Source organism: Panthera onca, chromosome C2 (genome assembly GCF_046562875.1).
Source record: "Panthera onca isolate mPanOnc1 chromosome C2, mPanOnc1 haplotype 2, whole genome shotgun sequence".
Classification (NCBI taxonomy): domain Eukaryota; kingdom Metazoa; phylum Chordata; class Mammalia; order Carnivora; family Felidae; genus Panthera; species Panthera onca.
The window spans coordinates 108,379,255-108,403,903 of record NC_138347.1 but is presented as its reverse complement, the minus strand read 5'-3'; the positions used below and the strand labels follow the sequence as shown (position 1 = coordinate 108,403,903).

At 39.9% G+C, this 24,649-nt stretch overlaps 1 protein-coding gene across 1 annotated transcript; it reads right to left on the bottom strand.

Annotated features, from left to right (window-relative positions):
* Positions 1-22: 22 nt before the first annotated feature.
* On the bottom strand, positions 23-16,473 carry SSR3 (signal sequence receptor subunit 3). Its single transcript, XM_060639046.3, has 5 exons — positions 16,271-16,473; positions 14,970-15,096; positions 10,281-10,379; positions 6,016-6,147; positions 23-5,289 (listed from the first exon to the last, which is right to left on the bottom strand). The coding sequence occupies exons 1-5, from the start codon at positions 16,401-16,403 to the stop codon at positions 5,223-5,225; spliced, it is 558 nt and encodes a 185-aa protein (XP_060495029.1). The 5' UTR covers positions 16,404-16,473; the 3' UTR covers positions 23-5,222.
* Positions 16,474-24,649: the final 8,176 nt, after the last annotated feature.

Below are 24,649 nucleotides of genomic sequence, written 5' to 3'. Positions count from 1 at the left end.
AACAATTTTACCTTTCCCCCCCCCCCCCCTATTTTCACATGAAGGTTATCAAAGGTTGTCTCACTTGTCATTAAACAAAACTAAAATTCCTAGGTATTTGCTTTCATTACCTTTTAAAAATATTCACTGTTGCTTGGCCCCGACAATGACCCTGTATTGTAACTGACCCAAAGCGTCTCTATTAAGATTCTATTAACGTTCTGTCCATTCACATACAGAGATAATTAAAGGATGAACACCCAATCTTTAACTTGAGACAGGATGGCTAATTTACGAAAGGGAGGATTACACTGCTAAGGAAGCTTAGCTTTGAATAAAATGTAATGTATATGCAACTGAAGTGTTCACTTTTGACTACATTTTATTAAAACCTGCTTTATACTTCTGACTGCTTGTAGGCACAGCTTCTGCAAGTTTAAATATTTGAGCTTTAAAAATAAATACACAAATGCTCAGTTTTGTAAGTAAACCTGTAAAATATCCACAAAGGCAAATGTTTGCTGTTTAATTAGCACTGGGATTTTACAATATAATGCTTGTTTTTGAGCAGTCATCATGAAAGTGAATCATGGACTTTGTGAAAAATGCTATCACTACTCAGAATACACTGGGTGAATTAACTTGCCTAGTGAAAAACAAATGTTAAAGAATTTCCTCATTCTATAAACCACATTATATATGCACTAAACTAAATGCATGGAAGCTCTCTGCATGGATTAAAGGGGCCTAGCCTTGTTGCACACAGAAGCAGAAGTCTAACCTTGCCATTACTGGTTACCTACCCTCATGAGTATGTCACTTTGGAAAAATTGTGAGACTATATTGTGTGTACCTGGAAGGAAGGAAAACTTTGGGGGGTGGGATCCTAGCTCTCTATTTGGACACATGAGCATGTACAAAATTCTAATTTTCTGGCTAGCCAGTACCCCGTATAGAAATCACTTTGACGTTTAAAGATTATACCATCAGCTTAAAATGCTATTTTCTGCCACCATTTCCAAATATGTATTTCATGATTAAGTTCTAAATCTTACAGCGTTAGTGTGAAATACCAATGAATTTTCTTTTTTGTTACTACTACCTGTATTCTAATAAGGAAACAGTTGGGTTTTTGCCCAGGAGTACCAGATTAATGATGGAAATGGATCATCTTTCAGTTGTTCATTGTGTATTCAATCCAGTGAACTACTACATGCATAAATGAGCTGAAGTTGGCTAATTGGACCTGCAATTTAACTTCTTTGCTTAGAGTAATAAAAGCATTTTGTGCACTTAATCTCAATTAGTTTGTCTCTGATCTTTCATTATAAGAGTGTGCGTGTGTGTATATATGTATATATATATCCACCTCCATAAGATAGGAAGAATCATCTGAATAAAAATTATGTTGGCAAGTAAGCAGCACTGAATGATACCCAACAGAAACAGGATTAAAAGATTTCAATAACAATCCAAAATTTTTCCTCCTCTTAATGAAGAAAATGATTAACTGCTAACAATATCATCTCTCATTGGATTTTAGAAATACTCTGCACTAAAGCTAAAGCTTCTCAAACTCTTTTAAAAACACCTGCAATTAAAACCAAATACAAACATTATTGCTTAGCCATTAGTTTTCTGACCGACAAATCGTCTGCCATGGTAAATATACATTAGAAATGTCAGTTATATCCTTAAGAAAAATTTCCATGCACCCCCATATTCTTTTCTGGAAAGAATGTCTTGGCAGAGAACATACCATTCCGAAGGGTAACCTGGCTAGCAGTCATCTGCATACTGAAATCTCAGCCAGCGGAAATGCAAACTAGACGCTGTGTGCCTGGCTGCCCACTTTAAGAACTATCACTTCATCAATAGTGCACCATCTGTCAGCAGATGTCAGATCCTCACTCCAGCCAGCTTCCAGGCCACAACTCCCTGGCAAATGAGGAAACCAGGCCTAAAACCCAAGTATTCAGTGTTCCAGTCCTGTGCTCTTTTAAGGATGAATTTTATGAAAAATTCTGTAGGGAAAATTTTAAGTTAAAAAAAGCTTAAGAATCCAAATTCAGAATCCATTAAAAAGAGGCAAAAGTGAGAGAAGAGATGCAATGAACACTCATAAGAGCCAATGAGAAGTGAGTCTCTAACCACATCCATGAAAATCTAAACAAACCACCCCAAAAACCCTAATCTTCAATTAATTCCCCTGCCTGAGAGTCCCAAGAGGTAGGAGATAATCCCCTAGAGCCTAAATAGATAGATCTGTAGATCAGTTCTCTATCGGTCTAGGTCTATGCATCCTTTGTGTCTCCAGAAACGGCAGTGACTGGCACGCATGCTGAAAACACAGAAATTGGGTGGGCAGGACAACACGGCAGGCACATGCTGGCAGAGGCCTGACATGCTGCTCTGTAAGAGAACCACACTATGCCCATCACTGCCGCACAGACATTTAATTACTATCTCAGAAACTACAAAGATGCACTTGTACATGTGTGAAAAATTTAAACAGTAATGTCGAATAATGTAATAAAGATTATGTACTTATTCATATGGCTCTCAAAGATGTCAAGGGCAAATATAAGTTTTAAAAAGCAAAGTTTAATCATACTTGACAAATAAAACCTTTCACAAGAATTCTGGGTGTGAATCCAACCTCCATATTCTGGTTAACTTCAAACCTTGTACATTATTCTTTCCAATTTAGAATAATTTACCAAAGAGGACAACTGGTAGATTTTTACCGGCTTATAAGAATAATTTCTAGCTAAGATTTTTATTAAGTTGTAAATGAGAAACTAAAAATAGGAAAATGTAAAATGAGCCAACATTTTAAGCCTCTACTTACCACAAGGAGTGTAGGGGGAGGGGCTATTTAATCGATTTTAATCTCAATTACAGCAGAATCCTTTTTATTTTACTGGTATTGGACATGGGGTCTTTTAAAATACAAATTCTACAGCAGGTTTTTATGAACTAAACCAGATACAGCCCATCATGATTCTATGTGCCACATAGCCATTTTAGAGATGAGGAAAAGTTCTGTAATTCCCAAGAGTAAAGTACTTGTACAGTAAATCCTGAACGAAAATTGGCAATGTGAGCATATACCTTACAAACTTATGCATAGAAATTTAACAGTATAGAAAGTCAGAAATCATTATCAGCACCAAAAAATGCTATAGGTAAAATGCAAGACAAAACCAAATTTTGCTTATATGCTTTTCTACAAATTACTCAGTTTATGAACTCAAGAAACATTCTATTAAGAATATTAAGCCGATGCCCTTTTTCACCACCCTATTGTAAGTACAGCACACGGTATTGTAAGAATGGTGGCAATTTCCCCCCCTTCTACACAGACACTGACATCTAGTGGCAATTCTCTACCAGCAATTAAAGAAAAAAAAATACTTGACCCAGCTGATAGTAGACCCTGATGGTTTGTCAAATAAGCAAATGCATTTAGTACACAAATTCCATGCCACCAAACTACTGACCCCTTATTTATCTACAAGAAAAGTTAACATAGTAAGAAAAATAAACCTCCTACGTCTTTCACTACTTTGCAAATGACTCTCTGGTAACTTCCCTGTTCGTTCCATATTATCCAGTGACGGTACTATGGATAATAATGCACCAAAGAAAAATAAATTGCAAACTTCTAGAAGCAATGAGGAAATATAATCCTCAATGAAGACAATGATGATGTAAGTCACTAAGCAAATGTGCTCCTGCCCCTGTCCTCCTTCCAAGTTCTTAGATGTGGGCCTACCAAAAATATCCAATAGCACAGAAGATGAACTTCTGAGGAACACTTTTCTATAAAGTTATAACAAAACAGTAAATATTTACAACATTCACCTTAAACTTACAAATGGAAACTAAAGATTAAAAGTAAGGTTAGAAATTAGGGATAGGGTATTTCTTTTGAAGTACTGTTTGTTCTTTTGAAATTACTGGGTGTGGTCAAAGTTATAAGAATATGAACCTGTATCACTTGTGATTCTGTAACCTTTCAAGTATTACAGGTTAAAAAGCTTCCCAAACTTCTTCAAATCATGGCACGCACCAGAAAAATTGTAATTATCCCTACACACACTGGTTAAAAAGTGCAAGAGACTGCTCTTGGCTAGACCCAGGGGTGAAGAGGTTAATGTGAAGAGGTTCTGCTCACAATCGATAGGAACCTGTGGACCAAGAGGTCAAATTTATCAAGGTCCTAATGGAAAAATGCTGACAAGCACTAAAACCACCGCAATTCCTTGGAGAGTTCTTAGAATTCTGGAACTAAGACCATCAACATTACTTTGGCCTTTCACACATCAATATTCAGGAAAGTAGTTCTCTACTGAACATTCCTCTAGTGGTATGAGACCCTAGTCAAGGAACACAATGACTCCAGTCTCTTAACAAGTCAAACCAACATGGTAGTGTTGAGCTGACCTCCCTGGCCACCCAAGACCAAAACTATACAGTGAACAGTATATGCTTTAATCCCACAGGACTACCCTCGTATGCCTGTCCACTATTTTTAGCCTATTGCCTTGGCTGCCTTTCTTCTGTAAGAAAGACAGAAAGAAAAAGACAGAAAGAAAGAGAGAGAGGGAGAAAGAGAGAAAGAGAGAAAGAGAGAGAGAGAAAGAGAGAGAGAGAAAGAGAGAGAGAGAGAGAGAGAGAGAAAGAAGCAAACAAATTTTTCCACAAGTTTCTCTTCCCCAAGTTGGAGACACCTTGTTTTTAACTTTGAGTTATTTCGAATCACAAATTCAGAGACTGGTAAACATGAGGCTTCTGTTCAATCCCCAGGGGAAAGGATTCATTCTGATATTTATGGTTCAAAAAAAGTTGTAATATTGTGGTTAGAACACAGAGAACCAGTTATTAACTTCTTGCTACTATTATAAATAACAGCTCAGTCCAGGTTACTGTGACCTCTGACAGATCAAGGAAACAAGTTATTTTCTCCTCTTGTGATTACAGCACACTGCATGACACTTTTTACCTTTTAATAAATGTCCTGGTACTCGGAGTTTCCTTTCCAATTCCTTTAATTTCAACAATCTGTCAAAAAAGAGCCAATACACAAATACTGAATTACATTTTGTTGGGTTTTTCAAACCCTCAAACTGCAGACTATAAAAACATCTTGTGTGTCTCTCACTCTGACCACCCTGCTACTTTTCCATATACCACAGGCCACCCGTAGATATGAAGCCAGGGGGCAAAGCTGACATGGTCTACTTGGAGCCAGTAGACAGGAGGGCGATGAGGCCTGATGAAGCACTTATGGACAAAATATAGTTCCTGTAAAAATTTAATGTTAAGGAAAAATTAAAAGCCCAAAAGCAGTTCAACACAACAAAAAGAGCCCATCTCTATGGAATGCAGTTTCCCTCCTGACACTATGAAATGACAATGATGTGCAGTCCCATTGTCTGCAAATACAATTTACAGAAGACTATAAAGAATGAAGAGCATTCACGGGAAATGTGTCCCAATTTTAAAAAGAGAACACTTGAGCCAGAAACCTAGAACACATGATCACAAAGAAAACATCTGAATTCCATTTAACCTAAAGGAGAAGAGCTAATCAAAGAGTATGAGCAGGAAGAAGAAACTTATCCTTTTTCCCCCCAAGAGCAAAGGAAAAAGAAGTCTCCCCCGCCCAGCAGTGTTTTGGCTACAGCTGGCGTGTGGAAGCAAAGAGGCTGTGAAAGTTCAGAGCTACTCTCAGTCACAGAACTGGACTGTTCGGGGAAAACCACTCTAGTATTCCCAGAAGATTCAAGTTGGAAGTGTCTGCTGTTTTATTACATCAAAAATTCCACCTGTTGGGGCGCCTGGGTGGTTCAGTCGGTTAAGCATCTGACTCGGTCTCGGCTGAGGTCACAATCTCATGAGTTCGAGCTATTTAGTGGACTGATTGCCTAGACAGTTTTTGTTTATAGTAAAATACTCAGGCAAATCAAAACCAAAATGAACTACTGCTTCTAGACTTCGAAAAATGCTAAGCAACCTTTAAAAGGATACACTGTGGGGTTGAAGTTCTTCAATATAAAGAAGGAGGCAACAATGACCAAGACCAGGAATAGGGTGTTGTTATAGAAGATGGAAAATGTTGTAGCTTCATAATCGGCAACTTCATTCTTCTTCCACAAGATTCTGCAGACAAACAAATCAAGTTTATAAATATGTATTATAATATTTTATATGCCACATGGCTCTAGTTCACTGTAAGTTTTTCCTTAAGCATTCTGAACAGAATGTGTTTTTAATATTTAATTTAATCAGCACTGTGCCCCTTTTCCTACTGAAAAAGGTATTTTACTCTTAATGAAAATAGCTGCTGGGTGTATTACCTTTTCTCCCAGGCAGTCAGAGCTTTGCAGGAAGGGACAGATTAATTATAATTGGCCTGGTTTCATCAACAGCCTAAAGAGACATCTTTCTCTAGGTCCTCACCTAAAACAAACTCCATGATCAGTAGCCAGATGAAGCTTTCCTGGCTGTTTGCTGGCTTGAGACTCTCAATAGCCTACAGATTTCAGCCTTCAATATTACAACCAGCTGTGGCTCACAGAAGCCGACTTCTTTGCAAATGCCGTCAGCCACCTTTAGATAATTCAAACAAGTAATCTGCTTGATCATTAGGAGGATTTTTAAATTTTTTTATTTAATCCACTTTATTATAGTTTATTAATTTACTAAAATTTTATCAACCTTTTCATTTACTTCTTCACACAGGCAGCAGGAAATTCCAGGTGGCCTGTGAATAAGGGAGCCTTTATTCCACCTGGTTAGTTAACTTTGTAAATTAATTTTTAAAAGGATAGGCTGTGACTAGTAGGATGTGAAATCAACAGGGTGGATTCAACACTCAGGGACAACAAATGAGTGGGCTGAGACCCACATTAAAAAAAAAACATAGAAAAATATCAAGTATACGGATAATTAGATAATTATCTTAGCTAATTATCATTTTTTGAAATATTTGCATATGTGCATGTTTGAGTGTATTTGGTCAAAAGATAAAGTATTTTACTGTGGATCATTATCAAAAAGGCTGAAAGCCATCACCACTGACACTTTATCCTCCCAAAAGATATATACTATTCCGGGGCCAGATGATCCCCTCCACCAATCCTAAGGACAGCACTATGGCTAATGTCCCTGGCAACTCCTACATTTTATTCACCAAATGTTCTAATACAAAGTCAACAAGCTTGACAGTAAAGGAGTTAAATGAGATAAACTATCTTCATCACAACAAGTTTGTGGTCTCAAACATAAATGCCATAGTTCCTTAATTCTATGGATAGAGTCAACCTAGTAAAACTTCTATTTAAGTTTGGGAGAAGTGAAAGACACTATATTAAATGCACAGCCATCAACTCTAATACACTTCCTGATTTCAGAGAGGTTTAAATATAAGTTTAAAAATATATAGGACTTGGAACTGGGAGGAAATACATTATACTATTTTAACAATGATCAAAGAAAACACCACCTCAGAAAGATGCAAAGGCCCAACGTGGTTTAATTCTAGAAAACACTCGAACAATTGCCTGTTTTCAAGACTGTGGCATAAGACCCAAAAAAGACAGGTTCCTTAAATAGGTTACTAGCATGCCTTCACTATGGTTGCTTAGATTATCCTACCTCCATCAGAGCACCTCTCCCTACCTCCCTGCCACGCCCTGACTCAAACCCATCTTCAAAAACAGTCTGGATGAAAGAAAGGGCTCGATCCTTCAGGTTGCCCCTGCTCCCAATATGACCAGGCATGACCAATACGCACTGTATATCAGTGTATACACAGGATTGTCTTGGACAGCCTTCAGAACTTTTTCTACCCCATCCATATCCTGGTTCATTTTGAAAAAAAATGAAGACCCTCAAATGCTGTCATCAGCAATAGTTCTGCCAAAACTTCACTGGTAAGAAATCTAGTTTGGGAGAGCACTTCCAAAGACTCATTTTTCCAAGGAACACTTCCTACAAGAGGAAGACTGAGAACTCAAGAACTGTTATCATCACATAATGATAAATGACAGACCAAGAAAAAAATAACACTCACATCCTGGGATAAATGTCAATGAACCTCTGATTCTCCTCAGCTGATCTCCAACCTTGAATGGATGGCAAAGCAGTTTCAAAGTGGCATGGAGTACCCATTCCAAATGACTGTAGATGGTACCTTTGAGGCATACACATCTTAGGCAAAGAGGTGCTAATAGGCCTTCTCTTGAAACAACTTACTTTTGAGGGAGAAAAATGCTAGCTCCTTTTTTTTTTTTTTTTTTTGAAAAACACTAGATCTTAGTGAGAGCCTTAGTCCCAGGTATCAGCGTCAATTTTGAGGAGAGACCTGGGTACAATTTTATCCACTGTGGTTTCTAAGAGATGAATAGTAACAGCACAAATTTCCACTGATGACAGGAACAGAAACTTTATAATCCTCTGACACTCTGCATTTTATGTATCCACAAAACCTACCCTTCATTCTACTTTGAAATATCTGATCCAGCGAATGGCAAAGATATTTCATTTCCACTTCCAACTCTTCTTCACTCATAGTGACTATCTGACTACCATGCTGAGAAAAATTCTGAGACATATCCCAGGATCAAGAACACGTGCCAGACCAAATCAGGCAAGAGGAGACCCATTTGCCACCTCTGATATAATTCATCACCTAAAACGTACAGAGCTGTAACAAGCACTTTGAAAATGGGTAACTATGATGTATACTCCAATTTAAGAACCACTTTTCTAATAAATACTATAAATTCAGTAAAAAGATTAAAAAAAAAAAACCTAGATTCTCTAACCTCTAACGTTATGCAAAAATTTACAATCAGAAAGCTATGCAGCCAGACCAAATTAAAGCTGCTCCCTGAAAAAAGGCCTTCATTGTCACTATTTTAATATTGTACCCTTTGGAGGGCACATGGCTGGCTCAGTCAGTAGAGCATTCAACTCTTGATCTTGGGGTTGTGAGTTCAAGCCCCATGTTGGGTGTAGAGATTACTTAAATGATTAAAAACACACATATATATCGTACCCTTCAATTTTTACAAAGGATCTAGGAGATAACCATTTCTATAATGTTTTAGTGGCTTTTCAAAACCACTGTAAAAGACATTGTTCGTTCAAGTTACTCAGCGTCCCTTAAATAAGGACCAACTTGATAAAGTCCTTCCAAGATTCAGTGCCAAGAAAGTTTCTTTTCAGAAGGACTTACATGCTGCTTCTCATCAGAAAATGAAAGTGTAGGACCTCGGACGCTAACCCCGACACTTGGAAGCTCAGAGCGAAGTTTAATGCTCAACTGCTGTAACTAACTCTGAGGTCCTTATTCACCCATCTTTACTTTTAAATGGTTTCTGATCTTTCAAAATTGTACTGTTCTGTTTCATATGCACTTTAATATTCCAAGTCTCCACAAGGTCTTTCTGGAGCAAGGTGGGTTAAAAATTCCATTTCACAACGCACTTTGCAGACACTAAAATTTAAGATCTATGAAAACCACCTCAACTTGTGACTGTATTAAGCCCATGTAACAACTCTTAGGCACAAGTTTATTCAATCATTTAGAGACTTCTGCTACTCAGCTATTAGACTATTAAGACTTCTAAGAGCAGTTGGCAGGAAAATTTGAGGGGTAAGGGCTAACAAATGTGGCACAGATTTGGGCAACAGGAGACAAACAGAGTTCTCTCTTTCCCAACCAATGCAGATAACCAAGAACTGGATGTCCCTAGGGAAGCTCAGGAACGGAAACACTACCACCTAAAAATGCTCACACACAATACAATGTAAACTCTTTAGACCCCGAGGGGTGAGGCGATGTGCTCAAGGTCTCACAGCTATCAAGTGGCAGAGCCAACACTGGATGAAGTTCTGCAAGCTCCTAAACTCCAGGAGAGCAGTTACAAGTACAAAGCCTCAAGCCACAGTGCCCGTGTTCTTGTTACAGAATGACCACACACTAATTAATCTATGACCTTGTGCAAATTACTCAAGCTTTCTGTACCTGTTTCCTCAAATGTAAAATGGAAATAATAGCCCTACCTCACATGGCTCTTTAAATGAGCTGTACGGAACACAAATAAAAGCATCTGGTGGTAGTAAAAATTCAAAATGTCAGTAACTGTCATTCCATTATATCTTCTACAATATCAACGTTTAACCTCCAGCAATTCCATTATCCACATTCTCTAGGCAGAAACCAACACTTATTTTCTACAAAGTATCCCCAGTTTTGATTATCACCAACGTTTTACAAGTCAAACCTTTCATCCTTTTCCTTTCGAGACATCTTTCTATTATCAGCTTCAGAAAGTTTTCGAGTCACTTCTTTGGAAACTGCATCCTCCCTCTTCTGTGCTACTCTAGAAAATAAAAGAAAAAATGTTTCCACATGCTCCAGGAATGAACATCACACTATCTGAAACACTCTGTACTCATATTTTATATTGGCAACTACATGATACTTTACATTTCAAGAAATAATCTTGACAGAAAATTCCAAGTTTATTTTAACAGCCAAATATAGTAACAGAATTCAAGTATTTTATTATAATAGCCAAATATAATAGAATTCAAGAACTTCTGAAATATAGTTTTGAATTCTGCTTAAAAGGGTAATTTTCCAGGGCTCTTGGGTGGCTCAGTCAGTTGAGTGTCCAACTCATGATTTCTATCATGATCCCAGGGTTGTGGGATGGAGCCCTGTGTAGGGCTGTGCACAGAGTAGGGCCTACTTAAGATTCTCTCCCTCCCCCTCTCACCCCTCCCCTTGCTTGCACACTCTCTTGCTCTCGGGGGGGGGGGGGGGGGGGGGGGATAATTTTCCAAAGTTTAGGTATTTAATGGGTAAACAAGTCAAATGCATTTATAAATTATTGTAACCCCATTTTGTTTATTTGTTAAATTTATTTGTTCAACAAATAAATTTGGTAAGGTATTAGCAAAGGATATAGGATTTCAATTCCAGTAAATAAAACTAGGCTTAAAAAAAACAAAGGAGAATTAGGGAAATAACACCTGTAACATATTAAAGTAATGCTTTTAACTCCACTCCAGAGTCTAATTTCACTAAAAATGATACCACATGAGGGATTAACCATAGCACATGTAATTAAATGAACCACTGGTTGTATCAAAAGATAATATATTATCAGCCAGAAAAGGCTAGAAGTGGTATTCAAAAGATCAGATCAGGGGTGCTTGGGTGGCTCAGTCAGTTGAGTGATGGACTCGTGATTTCAGTTCAGGTCATGATCTCATGGTTTGTGAGTTCAAGTCCTAATTGGGCTCTGCACTATCAGTGCAGAACCTGCTTGGGATTCTCTCTCTCCCTCTTTCTTTGCCCCTCCCTACTCATGCGCTTTCTCTTGCAAAAAATAAATATTAAAAAAAATTTTTTTAAATATCAGATCAGAATCTTCAGTGACAAGTCAAACAAAAAATTAAAATGTATATTCATCAGAAAATCTTTAAGGTGAACTTCATGAGATTGCTAGTGAAAGAGAGGATAAAATTTAACCTATGATAAAATGCAAAAAACCTGCCAAAGTTTATGACATGTAAATTCAATATGGTATATTTTTGATAATATAGGAGACACTGGTTAGCCATAAATATAGAAGAACTGATATAAGCAAAATATACCAACAGTCCCACTATGAAAATGTTCAACATGATACGGAGATGTATTAAAAGCAACAGGATGTGGAACATAGAAATCTGTTCACTCTATGTTCAATTAATTAATCCCTTGTTACTGTGCTATATTTAGTTCTGGTCAGTGTATCAAGGAAAGATGTGGAGAAATTAGGATGGATCCCTGAAAAGAAAGCCCAAGACCATTCAAGGCAATAGTTCTCAACATTTCTTTAACCACAGGGCTTCTGGGATACAAATTAAACACAAATTCCCAACTTCACTTGATTCATTATGTAAAAGTCCTGCTCTTAAGGGCAGAGACTCTGATCTCTGAACCTCTTTAGCAAACCAACTTCAAGTGTTTCCTGAACTTCACATAAGACCACTTTTTCTAAGGCCAGCTGATAAGAAATGGATGTGGTTTACAGCAGAAACCTTTCTGAGATGAACAGAAAGAAAAAAATACACACAAGTATGTGTGTACACACACACACACACACCATCAGGATGCTAGGACACAGGAACAAACTATTTGCAAAAGAGTTAGCTACCTCCAAGTGTCTTTAGGACAGATCATCTGTCCATAGGACAAATCATCTCAAAGAGACCAAACCAGATTAACCAGTTAATTTCTCCTCTATATTCACCTAACAAACATATAACAATCTTTCAGGTTTATTATAACTCAAGAAGAAGCTCTATTCTCTTAGGGCTCTTAAAAAATAAATCTCACGCACCACTGAATGCTCTGAAACAAAATGAGGGTCACTCCAGCGGCCCAGCAATCAGCCAAATGAGAGGACCTGCAAAATCAACTGTTTTTCTTCTATTATTTTTTATCTATTTTAGAACCTCTCCAGAAAAAAAGAAAAATACCATCTATTCAATTTTTTTTTAATTTTTTGTTTACATTTATTTATTTTTGAGAGACAGAGCATGAGCAGGGGAGGGGTTAGGGTTAGGGTTAGGGAGACACAGAATCAGAAGCAGGCTCCAGACTCCGAGCTGTCAGCAAGGCTGACAGGGTCTCGAACCCAAGAACCGTGAGATCATGAGCCGAAGTTGGACACCCAACCGACTGAGCCGCCCAGGCGCCCCCCCCATCTATTTAATTTCTTAAAGAAAAACATCCTTGCAAACATTTTAAGTCATTCCACCTCAAAAAAAATTCCTACAGGCTCTCACCCTCAATGTCTCTGACACTGCACATAAACATTTGTTATGTGCTCAACACTATATACTTAACATATTATCCGTGTTATCATATTTAATCCTCACCATCTATGAGGCACCGTTAGTATCCCCATTTTACATCTCAGGAATCCAACGACTAAAAAGATGAAATGTGTGCCGAAGGCTATATATTTAAGAACAGCAGAACTGGGGGGCACCTGGGTGGCTCAGCCAGTTAAGCATCAGACTCTTGATTTCGGCTGTCAGGATCTTACAGTTTGTGAGATCAAGCCCCATGTCCGGCTCCACACCGGCGGCAAGGAACCTGCTTGGGATTCTCTCTTTCCCTCTCTGCTCCTCTCTCTCAAAAATAAAGAAATAAAGTTAAAAAACAAAAAAAAACCAACTGGGACTGGAATCCAGATTGTCAACACATAAGCTATCTTCCCTCTCCTACGAACAGCTACCCATACTCTGCCTCTTCCTGGGTCTTTGAGCTTTGATGCACCTTGTAAATCTGTAGGAGTTTCAATGTGAGTGGCAGGATTTAATATTAAATCAAAACTACAATTAAAGAAAACAATTCCACTATGAGAGAACCTATGAAATCAAGTCAGTAAGTCATTGAAATTTTACTGAGCTAAATGTACCGTTACCTGTTGTAAGGGACATAAAAGACATGGCAGTGGCCCTTAAGAAGCCTAAAGCAGTGGGGCACCTGGGTGGCTCGGTCGGTTAAGCGTCCGACTTCGGCTCAGGTCATGAGCTCATGGTCCGTGAGTTCAAGCCCCGAGTCGGGCTCTGTGCTGACTGCTCAGAGCCTGGAGCCTGTTTCAGATTCTGTGTCTCCCTCTCTCTCTGCCCCTCCCCTGTTCACGCTCTGTCTCTCTCTGTCTCAAAAATAAACGTTAAAAAAAAAAAAATTTAAAAAAAAAAAAAAAAAAAAAAGAAGCCTAAAGCAGAAATGAGAAGGTAAAAAGACCATTAATTTTAATTCCAAAAAGGTTAATGAAAAATAATTCCCAAAACAAGTCAAAAGATGTCAAGTCTCAAAGAACTGAATTCCAAGGACATCACAAAGCATGGGTCATACAGGGTGCCCAGGTCTGAGGCCTTCGCTATCCACAGATGGCCACACCTCATGAGAAAGACAGCCCAGAACAGCAGAGGCCAAGGTGGGCTGAAACCGGAATGGCAGTTGGTGAAGAGGGCTGCCAAGCAGAAAGATGACAAAGATGATCACTCTGCTGGTCTAGCAGAAAGGCAGTCACACAAACTTGAGCTCCTATGGGTCCGGAACAGCAGCAGAAAAGCTCTTGAAGCCACTTTCAGCCACTGAGACCATTTCTGGGCTTCTTACAATAAATCCCTGTTAATTAAGATCATCTAAACATGTTTCTATTCCTTGTCACCCCAAGCCTAACATACGGACAACAAACTTAGAATTCATATTATGTGTGATCCTAAGATAGAGGAAATAGGAGACTCTTTTACATTTTCACACACTTAGAAGAAAAACTGTAATTAGCATTAAATCTGTCAGAGTTTTAAAATAAAAAAAAAAAAGACCATTTCTTCCATGTCCAAAAGTAGTACATGGAGAACTCAGAACTATTCTTTGCAGAAAGAATTCCATTTGGCTTCAGAAATGTTAACTTACTTGTGGTTTGTTTTTCTGATGAAATTTACTTATTTTGAGAGAGAGGGTGCGCATGCATGAGGAAGGGGCAGAGAGAGGGAGAGGGGCATCGAGGAGAGAATCCCAAGCAGGTTCTGCTGAGCAGAGCCTGATATGGGTCTCAGTCTCATGACGGCAAGATCACGACCTGAGCCTATGTTAAGAGTCACACATTTAAACAAGTGAGTCACCCAGTTGCTCCTGTTTTTCTGATAAACCCCATGATTAAGGCTAGTGCTTAACTGTTCGAATGTCTCCCTCAAAACCTACTTGCGTAACAATGTCAGAAGCATGGTCTCTGCTTCACTTAATAATTCTTTATAGCATTAGTATGCCTTCCCCCCAGCATAAACAGCTCAAATTGATACTTCTTGAAAACAAGACATACAAATGGTCTTTAAGACATTCTTCTATATAAAAGTGCAACATGTAATATATACTTCAACTTGAGAAATATACTTACTTGTGCTTGAGAACAAATTTCACATTTTTGTATGCAAAGGCTACCAAATAAGTGCTTACTAGGGTCATCACACTATAGAGAACGGCAGACTGAATAAGATCCATATGCCATATTCGCCAATATAACCCTGAATTAAGATAGAAGGGAGGGGGTACAAAAAGGAACAAAACATTACCACCCAGCTACAAAGGCCTGCTCAATTAATTACAGTTAAGCCTATAAAATACAGTCCAGGTTAGGAAATCCAATACGGTCAGTATATGTGGATCTTTAGAAGTGATAAAGTTACAGTCTCAAACTTTCCCAGCTCAGAAAACTTTGAAAACAGAACCTTCCCATTACTAGTCCAAATGAGATTTCTGCTTCTTCTGAAATGAGAATAAACTCAGGAGCAAAAACAAACAAACAAACAAAAATCACAATTCACACTTCCCGTTTCAATCGGTATTACTATCCTAAGTATACAGCTGTTCCAAAACACCACGTGCAGTCCCAAGCCATAGTTTACATGCTGACGTGGCTATATGAAATCAAGGAGGCACAGAGCTCCACGACACGTTAAAGGCACGGTGGGATTTAAAAGGCCGAAAGAAAATAAATCTCGATTTAACTGCCTAACAAACGTGCAAGCAGGAGGAGAGACAGGAGATTCAAATCCGGGAACCCTGAGCTATAAAACCAACTTTGCCCAAGTATGCAAAGTTCTTTCATCGAAGTGAGAATTCTAGAAATGACCTAATAGCATTAAAAAGTTGAAACCATTTAGAGCGCGGGCTCTTGGCATTGGTCCAAACTCTCTCACCAAATTAGGCAAACGACGTTCAGCAGTGTGAAGTGTTTCGCCTAAAGCTACAATTCTCGGGTCGAAGGTTAATGCGAATCTGACTCTCGCCTAATTCGTTAGTTTTTCCAAAATAATTAACGATCAAGTTTTAAAGCTCGTAACGGTAAACAACTGTGTGTGGGGGGAGGGGGGAACAGAGCAGGTCATTTATGCATGTAGCACAAAATCTTAATCCGGTCGTTTCCCGATTAGGGGCCCCCATCCCAGAACTAATGAATCACAATCTCTGGGAGTGGGTTCACAAGGGACTTTCCTGTGAGGCCGCCCAGCCCCGTCCCCGACGAGAACACTAAGGCCCACAGAGGCTACACGCTTTCCCCGTGCTCTGGGAGAGCTGGAGACAGCCGCGGGCTAAATGCCCCAGCACTCACTCCCGCCAGTCCGCCGGGCCCTGCCACGTCCCCGCCCAGCCCGACCCGCTGACGGCCTGCCCGGCCCGCCAGTTCCCGGCGCTCACAGATGGGGATGGCGGACACGATGAAGGCGTTCCCAAAGAAGAGCGCGGAGGACTTGGCCGAGAGGTTGCGGCTGAAATCCTGCAGGAGCAGGTCCTCCTCAGATTGCTGCTTGGAGCCGCCTTTGGGAGCCATGGTGGAGCCGAGCCTCGAGCCTAGAAAGCCGAGCTGGCTGACGCCGCTGGCACCGCCTCTGCGGTCGCCTTATCCACTAACGACCCGTCAGCGCTAAACGCGGAGGCGGGACTCGGCGCGGAGCGGGAGCAAACTTCCCCAGGATTGGCCACCGCTATGTACGTTTCCCGGCGTGATTGGGCAAGAGGACCAGACTTCCGTATTCCTGGCCAGCCCCTTGGCTAGCCGGCTTCCTAAAGAAGGACGGGATTTGTAGTTTCGTGGGTGCTTTTTTTAATGAGCAAAACTTTATTGCCATTCCACTTCACAGGTGCCGTCACGCTTTCCAAGTCGTTGGCGTTACAAACGAGGAAACTATTCTGGCCTCGAGTCATTCAGCCGGTCATGCAACAAACGTATACGGTTAGTATCCTCTGGGTATACCCAGCACTGGGGCACTGGAGGAGGAAGAGGAGAAAGAGAAGTATGGATAAACATGTGTGAATCCTTTCTTCTTTGCACATCCATTCTTTCATTAAATATCCTTAAAATCCTATGACATGCACCTCATTGTCCTCATTTTGCCGGTGAAGAACCTGAGGGTGAGAGACTGGCCGTGCTAGTCACCAGGGAGTAGTTGGCTCTTTTGAACAAAATAACAGGCTACCTTTTCACGAAAAAGAAGGCACTGTGGCTTTTAAGGAATTCGTGGTCTCACTGATGAATATTTAAAATGAGTCCAATACATTTACAAATTACTACATTTTTATCACTTTATTTCGACTCAATCTTTAGAGTAATATGGTCTCCGCAGCCATGCTAAATGAAACATGATGGTAAGAAAAGAACATGTTAGCTAGACAGGCCCCCTCTGAAGCTCAGAAAAAATGAATATGCCTATTAAAACAGGTAGATACCATTTTTAACTCATTACATTGTCACTTTTTCTTTAAAAAATACTCAACCACTTCATACATAGAAAAAACTTTCATCTACATTACTAGCATCAGACTTCTCCAACCTTCAGCTTCCCTATCAACAGGTAAGCAGATCTTTCATCTAAACTTTATCCAAATTGCAGTTGACCTCCATGGTTTCCATTCTAATGGAGCTTTCTGTCTGTAACTTTTCAGTCTATTCTCTATAGAGGTACCCTAGTAAGTTTTCCTGAAATACAAATCTTTCATGTAAATGCCAGAAGTGTTCATCTAATGACTTTTTCAGAAACTTAAAAGTATTCATTTAAAAATACCTGCATGGGATGCCTGGATGGCTCAGTCCTCTAAGCATCTGACTTTGGCTGAGGTCATGATCTTACATTTCATGATTTCTAGCCCTCAATCAGGCTCTCTGCTGTCAGCGGGGAGCCCACTTCAGGTCCTCTGTCCCCCTTTCTCTCTGCCCCTCCCCCACTTGTGCAAACTCACAATCTCTCTCTCAAAAATGAATAAACATTAAACAAAATTTTAATAAAAATAAAAATATCTGCACTATGTCCCTTTTAAATGGTAAAATGCTCTTTTATTATGCAATGGTGATGATAGAGAACAAACTCTTATTTCTCTTCAACCTACTCCCCTCTCTCTAAGTTTTTTCTACTGAAGTATATCACACCATTTTTCACACCCATTTGCTTAGGCTAAAATGCTAGTTTTCAACACTAATTCCTTTCTTTCCCTCTCCATCTGTGACCAATTCATCAGCAAAACCTTTTGGATCTGTATAACTAGATTTCTTGTTTGTTTTTATTTTTTTTAATGTTTATTTTTACCAAGTTAATTAGCATACAGTGTAGTCTTGGCTTCAGGAGTAGAATCCAGTGATTCATCTCTTAACATATAACACTCAGTACCCATCCCAACATGTGCTTTCCTTAATGCCCATCACTCATTTTCCCCACTCTCCCACCCCCATCAACCCTCAATTTGTTTTCTGTATTTAAGTCTTTTATGGTTTGCTCCCTGTTTTTATCTTATTTTTCCTTCTCTTACCCTATGAGCATCTGTTAAGTTTCTCAGATTCCACAGATGAGTGAAATCATGTGATGTCTGTATTTCTTTGACTGACTTATTTCACTTAGCATTATACCCTCCAGTTCCATCCACATTGTTGCAAATGGCAAGATTTCATTCTTTTTTTATCACCCCGTAGTATTCTGTTGTGTATGTATGTGTATATACACACACACACACACACACACACACACACACTACATCTTCTTAATCCATTCATCAGTTGATGGACATTTGGGCTCTTTCCATAATTTGGCTATTGTTGATAGCACCGCTGTAAACATTGGGGTGCTTATGCCCCTTCAAATCAGCATGTTTATTTATTTTTGAGAGAGAGAGGGAGAAAGAGAACTCAACCAGAGGAAGGGCAGAGATAGAGAAGGAGACAGAGAATCCCAAGCAGGCTCCACACTGTCAGCACAGAGCCTGATGTGGGGCTCAAACCCATGAACCTTAAATCATGACCTGAGCCAAGATCCAGTTGGAGGCTTAACTGACTGAGCCACCCTTTTTTTTTTTTTTAGAGAGAACACAAGGGAGTGGGGGACAAGGGGCAGAGGGGAGGGGAGAGGGAGAGAGAGAGAGAGAGAGAGGGTGAGAGAGAGAGAAGCTTAAGCAGGCTTCATGTTCAGCATGGAGCCCATCACAGGGTTTGATCTCAGGATCACAAGATCATGACCGGAGCTAAAATCAAGAGTTGGAAGTTTAATTGACTGAGCCACCCAGGTGCCCCTTTTTTGCTCTTTATAAACCAAGGATATGAAAAGAGAAAAGATAAAATCAGAAAACTATAAGATCAAAAAGGACAAAAATCATCAAGATATTTAAAGGAAAAAGCAGAAGAAAACAAACAATGATGAAATTAAAAAGAATTATACCTGAGAAAAATATTTAAACAAAATAGGAAAGATAAAAGTTTGAAATGTTAAGTAGATAAAAAAATGTTAAAGTTGAAATGATCAAAAGGAGCTGAGAATTAACACACTTTGTAAACCAAGAATAAAAACTAAAGATAATAAACAGAAAAGAATCTAAACTAGTAGGAATTTAAATTTTTTATAGGGGTAAGGTAAAGAGATATGTAAGCAAGATGCTTATGACAGAGAAGGTTGTTTGGTGATGGGAACAATGAAGACATGAAAACAGCACCCTTGAAGTAGTGGAGCAGTGTCTTCTACCAAGTGCAATCTAGTTCTTTTTGAAGAACTGCAAAATCTAAGGATCATCTGTATATGGCATATGTGGCAATGGCACATTGGACAAGCAGAGTAACAGCATGCTGAAGAACAGAAAGAAGGGTAGGCAAAAGTTCTATGCAAAGATCTGCGATATATTTTGGCCGTTTCAATACAGTTCAACTCTATGAGGGAACCAGATGGACTTGATTCCATAATCTGTGACTTTAGGCTTAACAGTTCCATTGTATTCCTTCACACTTAGATTGGGGGGGGGGGGGAGAAGGAGGGGGAAATTTAAAATAGTATTTATTGCTGGGAGGAATATGGATAACAAATGTCTCTTGTCCACTACTGACGGCTTTCTGGAAGAAAATACAACAAGTTAAAAAATAATAGACTTTTCTTGTAATGGCCGCTGCAAATTGCCTAGCCAGTAAAGAAAAACACAGCTTTCACTGGGACCTTATGAGAAATAACAGACGACTCATCATGGGCTACTCTGGGGTACGAGTGGAGAGGAGGAAGACCTCTATTATACGAAATCCATTTGAAATGCAAATCTCATCATGGAAATGATTTTTGAAAGAGGAGATGATACACTTATTGGTTTCTAGGTATAATATTTTAAAGTCCCACCTGAGAGATGATTTACTCAGCCAAGTTACATATTTCAGGCACTGGTATGTGATTGAGTCATCGGTTCATCTATTCATTCAGCAAAGATTTATTGAGAAGCTACTATGTGAAAGGTACTGTTCTAGAGCCTAGAAAGATCCAAATAACAATCATAATTATGATTATAATAACCAGTGTTAATATATTGAGTCTTTATTATACATCCAGCTCTATGCTAGGCTCTTCGTATGTCATCTAATTTAATTCTTCCAGCAACACTATGAGATATGTGTTATTATTATCCCTATTTCTCAGATGAAGAAACAGAGGCACAGATTGGTAAAGTAGCTTACCTAAGATCCCACAGCCAGTAATTGGTGGAGTCAAGTTATGAACCCCATGCAATATGATGCCAGTATGCACGCTCTTAACTACACAGAAGCTCTGGCCTCCTCTGTGCCAGCAGAATCTCAAGATGTAAGTGCCTTCCCCCCTTCCCCCACGAAGCCCTTTTTTTTAGCAAACAACCAAGGGTAGTTTCTTGTGTGCCAGTTGCCATGCAGTCATGTCGCACTGCACCTCTGGCCAGCACATCCTTGCATAAATAGGATCATGCCCCTAACACATAGGCAAACCTCAGTGAGCAAGCCTGGGCTCTCACAGTGGAGTCTGTCTCAAGGAGTGTGAAAATAAGATCTCAGGAAGAAACACGATTGTTAGAGGAGTACAGAAACAGAGCCAACTAAGAAGAGATGGGAACTGTAAACCGTAACTCACCAGCAGCCATAAATTAAAGAAAGGGAAATTAGAGAGATGCTCAAAGGGCCTCAAGGCTTTCTCATTTCCCATCTGTAAGCCTGAACAACACTACCAACACCTGCAGTGAAGCAAAAACACACTTCGGGGCACCTGGGTGGCTCAGTCAGTTGAGTGTCTAACTCTTGGTTTAGGCTCAGGTCATGATCTAAAGGTCGTGGGATGGAGCCCAGCATCAGGTTCTGCGTTGACAGCACAGAGCCTGCTTGGGATTCTCTGTCTCTCCCTCTCTCTCTGCCCCTCCCCTGCATGCTCTCTCTCTCCCCAAATGAATAAATAAACTTAAAAAAATTAAAATAAATTTATAAATTTATAAAAATAAATTAAAAATAAATTTCACTTTGGGGCGCCTGGGTGGCTCAGTCGGTTAAGTGTCCGACTTCAGCTCAGGTCACGATCTCACGGTCCCTGAGTTCGAGCCCCGCGTCGGGCTCTGGGCTGATGATGGCCCAGATCCTGGAGCCTGCTTCCGATTCTGTGTCTCCCTCTCTCTCTGACCCTCCCCCGTTCATGCTCTGCCTCTCTCTGTCTCAAAAATAAATAAACGTTAAAAAATATATATATATTAAAAATAAATAAATAAATAAATTTCACTTCAAAAGTGAAAAACAGGGGCGCCTGGGTGGTTCAGTCGGTTGAGCGTCCGACTTCAGCTCAGGTCATGATCTCACAGTTCGTGAGTTCGAGCCCCGCGTCGGGCTCTGGGCTGATGGCTCAGAGCCCGGAGCCTGCTTCCGATCCTGTGTCTCCCTCTCTCTCTCTGCCCCTCCCCCATTCATGCTCTGTCTCTCTCTGTCTCAAAAATAAATAAACATTAAAAAAAAAATTAAAAAAAAAGAAAAACAACTAGAAATACAGTAAAATAAATAATACAAACATATTTTACATACAAATGAAAACATGAATAATTGTACTCCACATAACTTATCTATTATTTATTGTCTCTTCCCCAAACTGTTTTAAGACAAAGGTAACAAGATCAAATGCATACAAGATCCAGACAAGTAACCCTGACATAATAAGCTGGTCTCTGCCCAGCTTCCTGACACAGAACTCCTAAAACCCTTGGAATTACCTAAGTGATGGGGTGAGAGAAGGGTCTCACTTTTTTAAGCCCCTTTCAACCACACCTGAGTTTATGCTAATGTGCTGGTTCTTCCAGAATGGGGGCTTATGGCTCTAGAAACCAAACTCGAGATTAGAGAATTGGAACTCCCAGCCCCACTCCACCATCACCTCTGGGTTCAGAGAGCCTCTGCTGGGAAGGTGGGGTGTCCAGAGAAATCATTGTAGCCCTGTGCCTTTGCCTGAATATTTTGCCCTTATGCATCTTTTCTATTTGGGTGTTCCAGAGTTGTATCCTTTATAATAAAGCAGTAAATCATAAGTAAAGCAATTTCCTGAGTTCTGGGAGCTATTCTTACAAATTACCAAACTGGAGGAGGGAGTTGTGGGAGTCCTTGATCTTAGCCAGTTAATCAGAAGCATAGATGGGACATAGACAACTTGGGATTTGAGATTAGCATCTGATGTGGGCTTTAGTTTTGTGAGATTCAACCCTTAACCTATGAGGTCTAACTCCAGGCAGTTAGTGTCAGAATTGAGTGAGGGGCTCCTGGGGGCCCAGTTGGCTAAGAGTCTGAGTCTTGATTTTGGCTCGAGTCATGATCTCAGTTTGTAAGATCAAGCCCCACAACAGCCTGCACTGACAACAGGGGGTCTGCTCAGGACTCTCCCTCTCTCTCCATCCCTTCCCCTGCTCTCATGCACTCTCTCTCTCAAAATAAGTAAATAAGCATTAAAAAAGAAAAAAAACAGAATTGAGTGAAACTTTAGGACACCCAGTTGGAGTCCACTGAAAATTAGAGAATAGCTTAGTGTGGAAAACCCACACATTGATGTCAGAGTGTTGAAAGTAGAAGGAAATAGGTTTTTTCCTTTTATAACTGCAATAAGTGAATTGTGTAAGCCAAACACAACATGTTTGGGGGGTTATCTGCCCCATAAGTTCCCAGATTTATGGAGACTTGAATGTATTCAATATAGGAGAAAAAAATTTCAAGGTGCTACAATGTGTGTGTTTTTCTACCCCACCAAGCAATTAACTCAGTTCTCCTCAGACACTGACCAAGGTGTTCTACAACCTGAACCCAATTCTGACACTATCAACCTGGAGATCATGCCAGATCCCTCAGGTTAAGGGCTCAGCCCCAGAAGACTGCCCCCACTTCAGCTGCCAAACCAGCCATACATTGGAGGTTTTCATGACTCCCTCCTCAGGTTTGATTAATTTGCTAGAGCAGCTAACAGAACTCAGGAAAACAGTTTATTCACTAGATTACCAGTTTATTGAAAAGAATATTAAAGGCTACAAATGAACAAGATGAAAAGATACCTAGAGCAAGTTCCTGAACACAAGAGCTTCAGCCTCCATGGATTTAGGGGCTGGCACCGGGAAGTGTTCTGGCTCACCAACCTGGAAGCTCTTCAAACCCCCCCTCCTTTTGGGTTTTTAATGCAGGTTGCATTACACAGGCATGGTTGATTAAATCATTGGCTGCTGGTGATTGATTCAACCTCCAGCCCCTCACCTGTCCCCAGAGGTCAGGGGGGTGGGACTGAACGGTCTAACCCTCTAATCGTGATTGGTTCCCCAGGCAAGCAGCCCCCATTCTTGGTTTACCTAGTGACTTTTCCAAAAGTCATCAACATAACAAAAGACATTTTCATTGCTCTCCACACTTAGGAAATCACAATATCACTGGTGTAATGAAAAAAGCCTCACCATTCAGAAAGAAATGTTCCCATTTATAGAGAATGGTGGGGAATGTTGGCCCAGTAGGCTTGGCCCGGCCTCTTCTCCCATCCGTCAAACACATACCCTGCCATTGACAGGAAACGTCTGCCAGCTGGGTTTTTTGGTTTTTGTTTTTTAAAAAAGATGGGGTCTTGAGAACTCTAAATGCTCACTTTACCGTAGAACAGATGTTTTCTTACATTTATTTATTTTGAGAGAGAGAGCGGGGGAGGGGCAGAGAGAGGAAGAGACAGAATCCCAAGCAGGTTGGTTCTGCACTGTCAGCCCAGAGCCTGATGTGGAGCTCGAACCCATGGATTGTGAGATCATGACCTGAGCTGAAATCAAGAGTCAGATGCCTAACTGACTGAGCCACCTAGGTGCCCTTGTAGAACAGATTTTTAAATCAAATGAAGCATTAAGACATTTGAGGGACAAGCATTTATCTTTGAGCTTGAAGTTGATGCTTCCCATGATAAATATTGTTTTCCTTTTTAGCAAATACTGGTTGACCCATGTAAATTGGACACCGCTTCTGAAGCAGTCAGAAAATCCTGTTTCTTTTTTGCCTAAGGATATTCATAAACTCAGTTACTTTTTTAAGAAAATGATACACATCTACAGAAAATATATTATCTTAATATCCACAGATAGAGGCCATAATACTTTAACTTCCCCTGGAATCTTCTAAATGTGAGACTTATCATACATACATCATCTATGCAGCACTGCAGGGCACAATAAAAATTAAGATTTGCACTGGAAATCAATTTTCTTTAGTTACACATCTAACCTAAGCACTATGGCAACAGAACACAAGATAAAGTAGGTCACGAATTTCAACTAGAA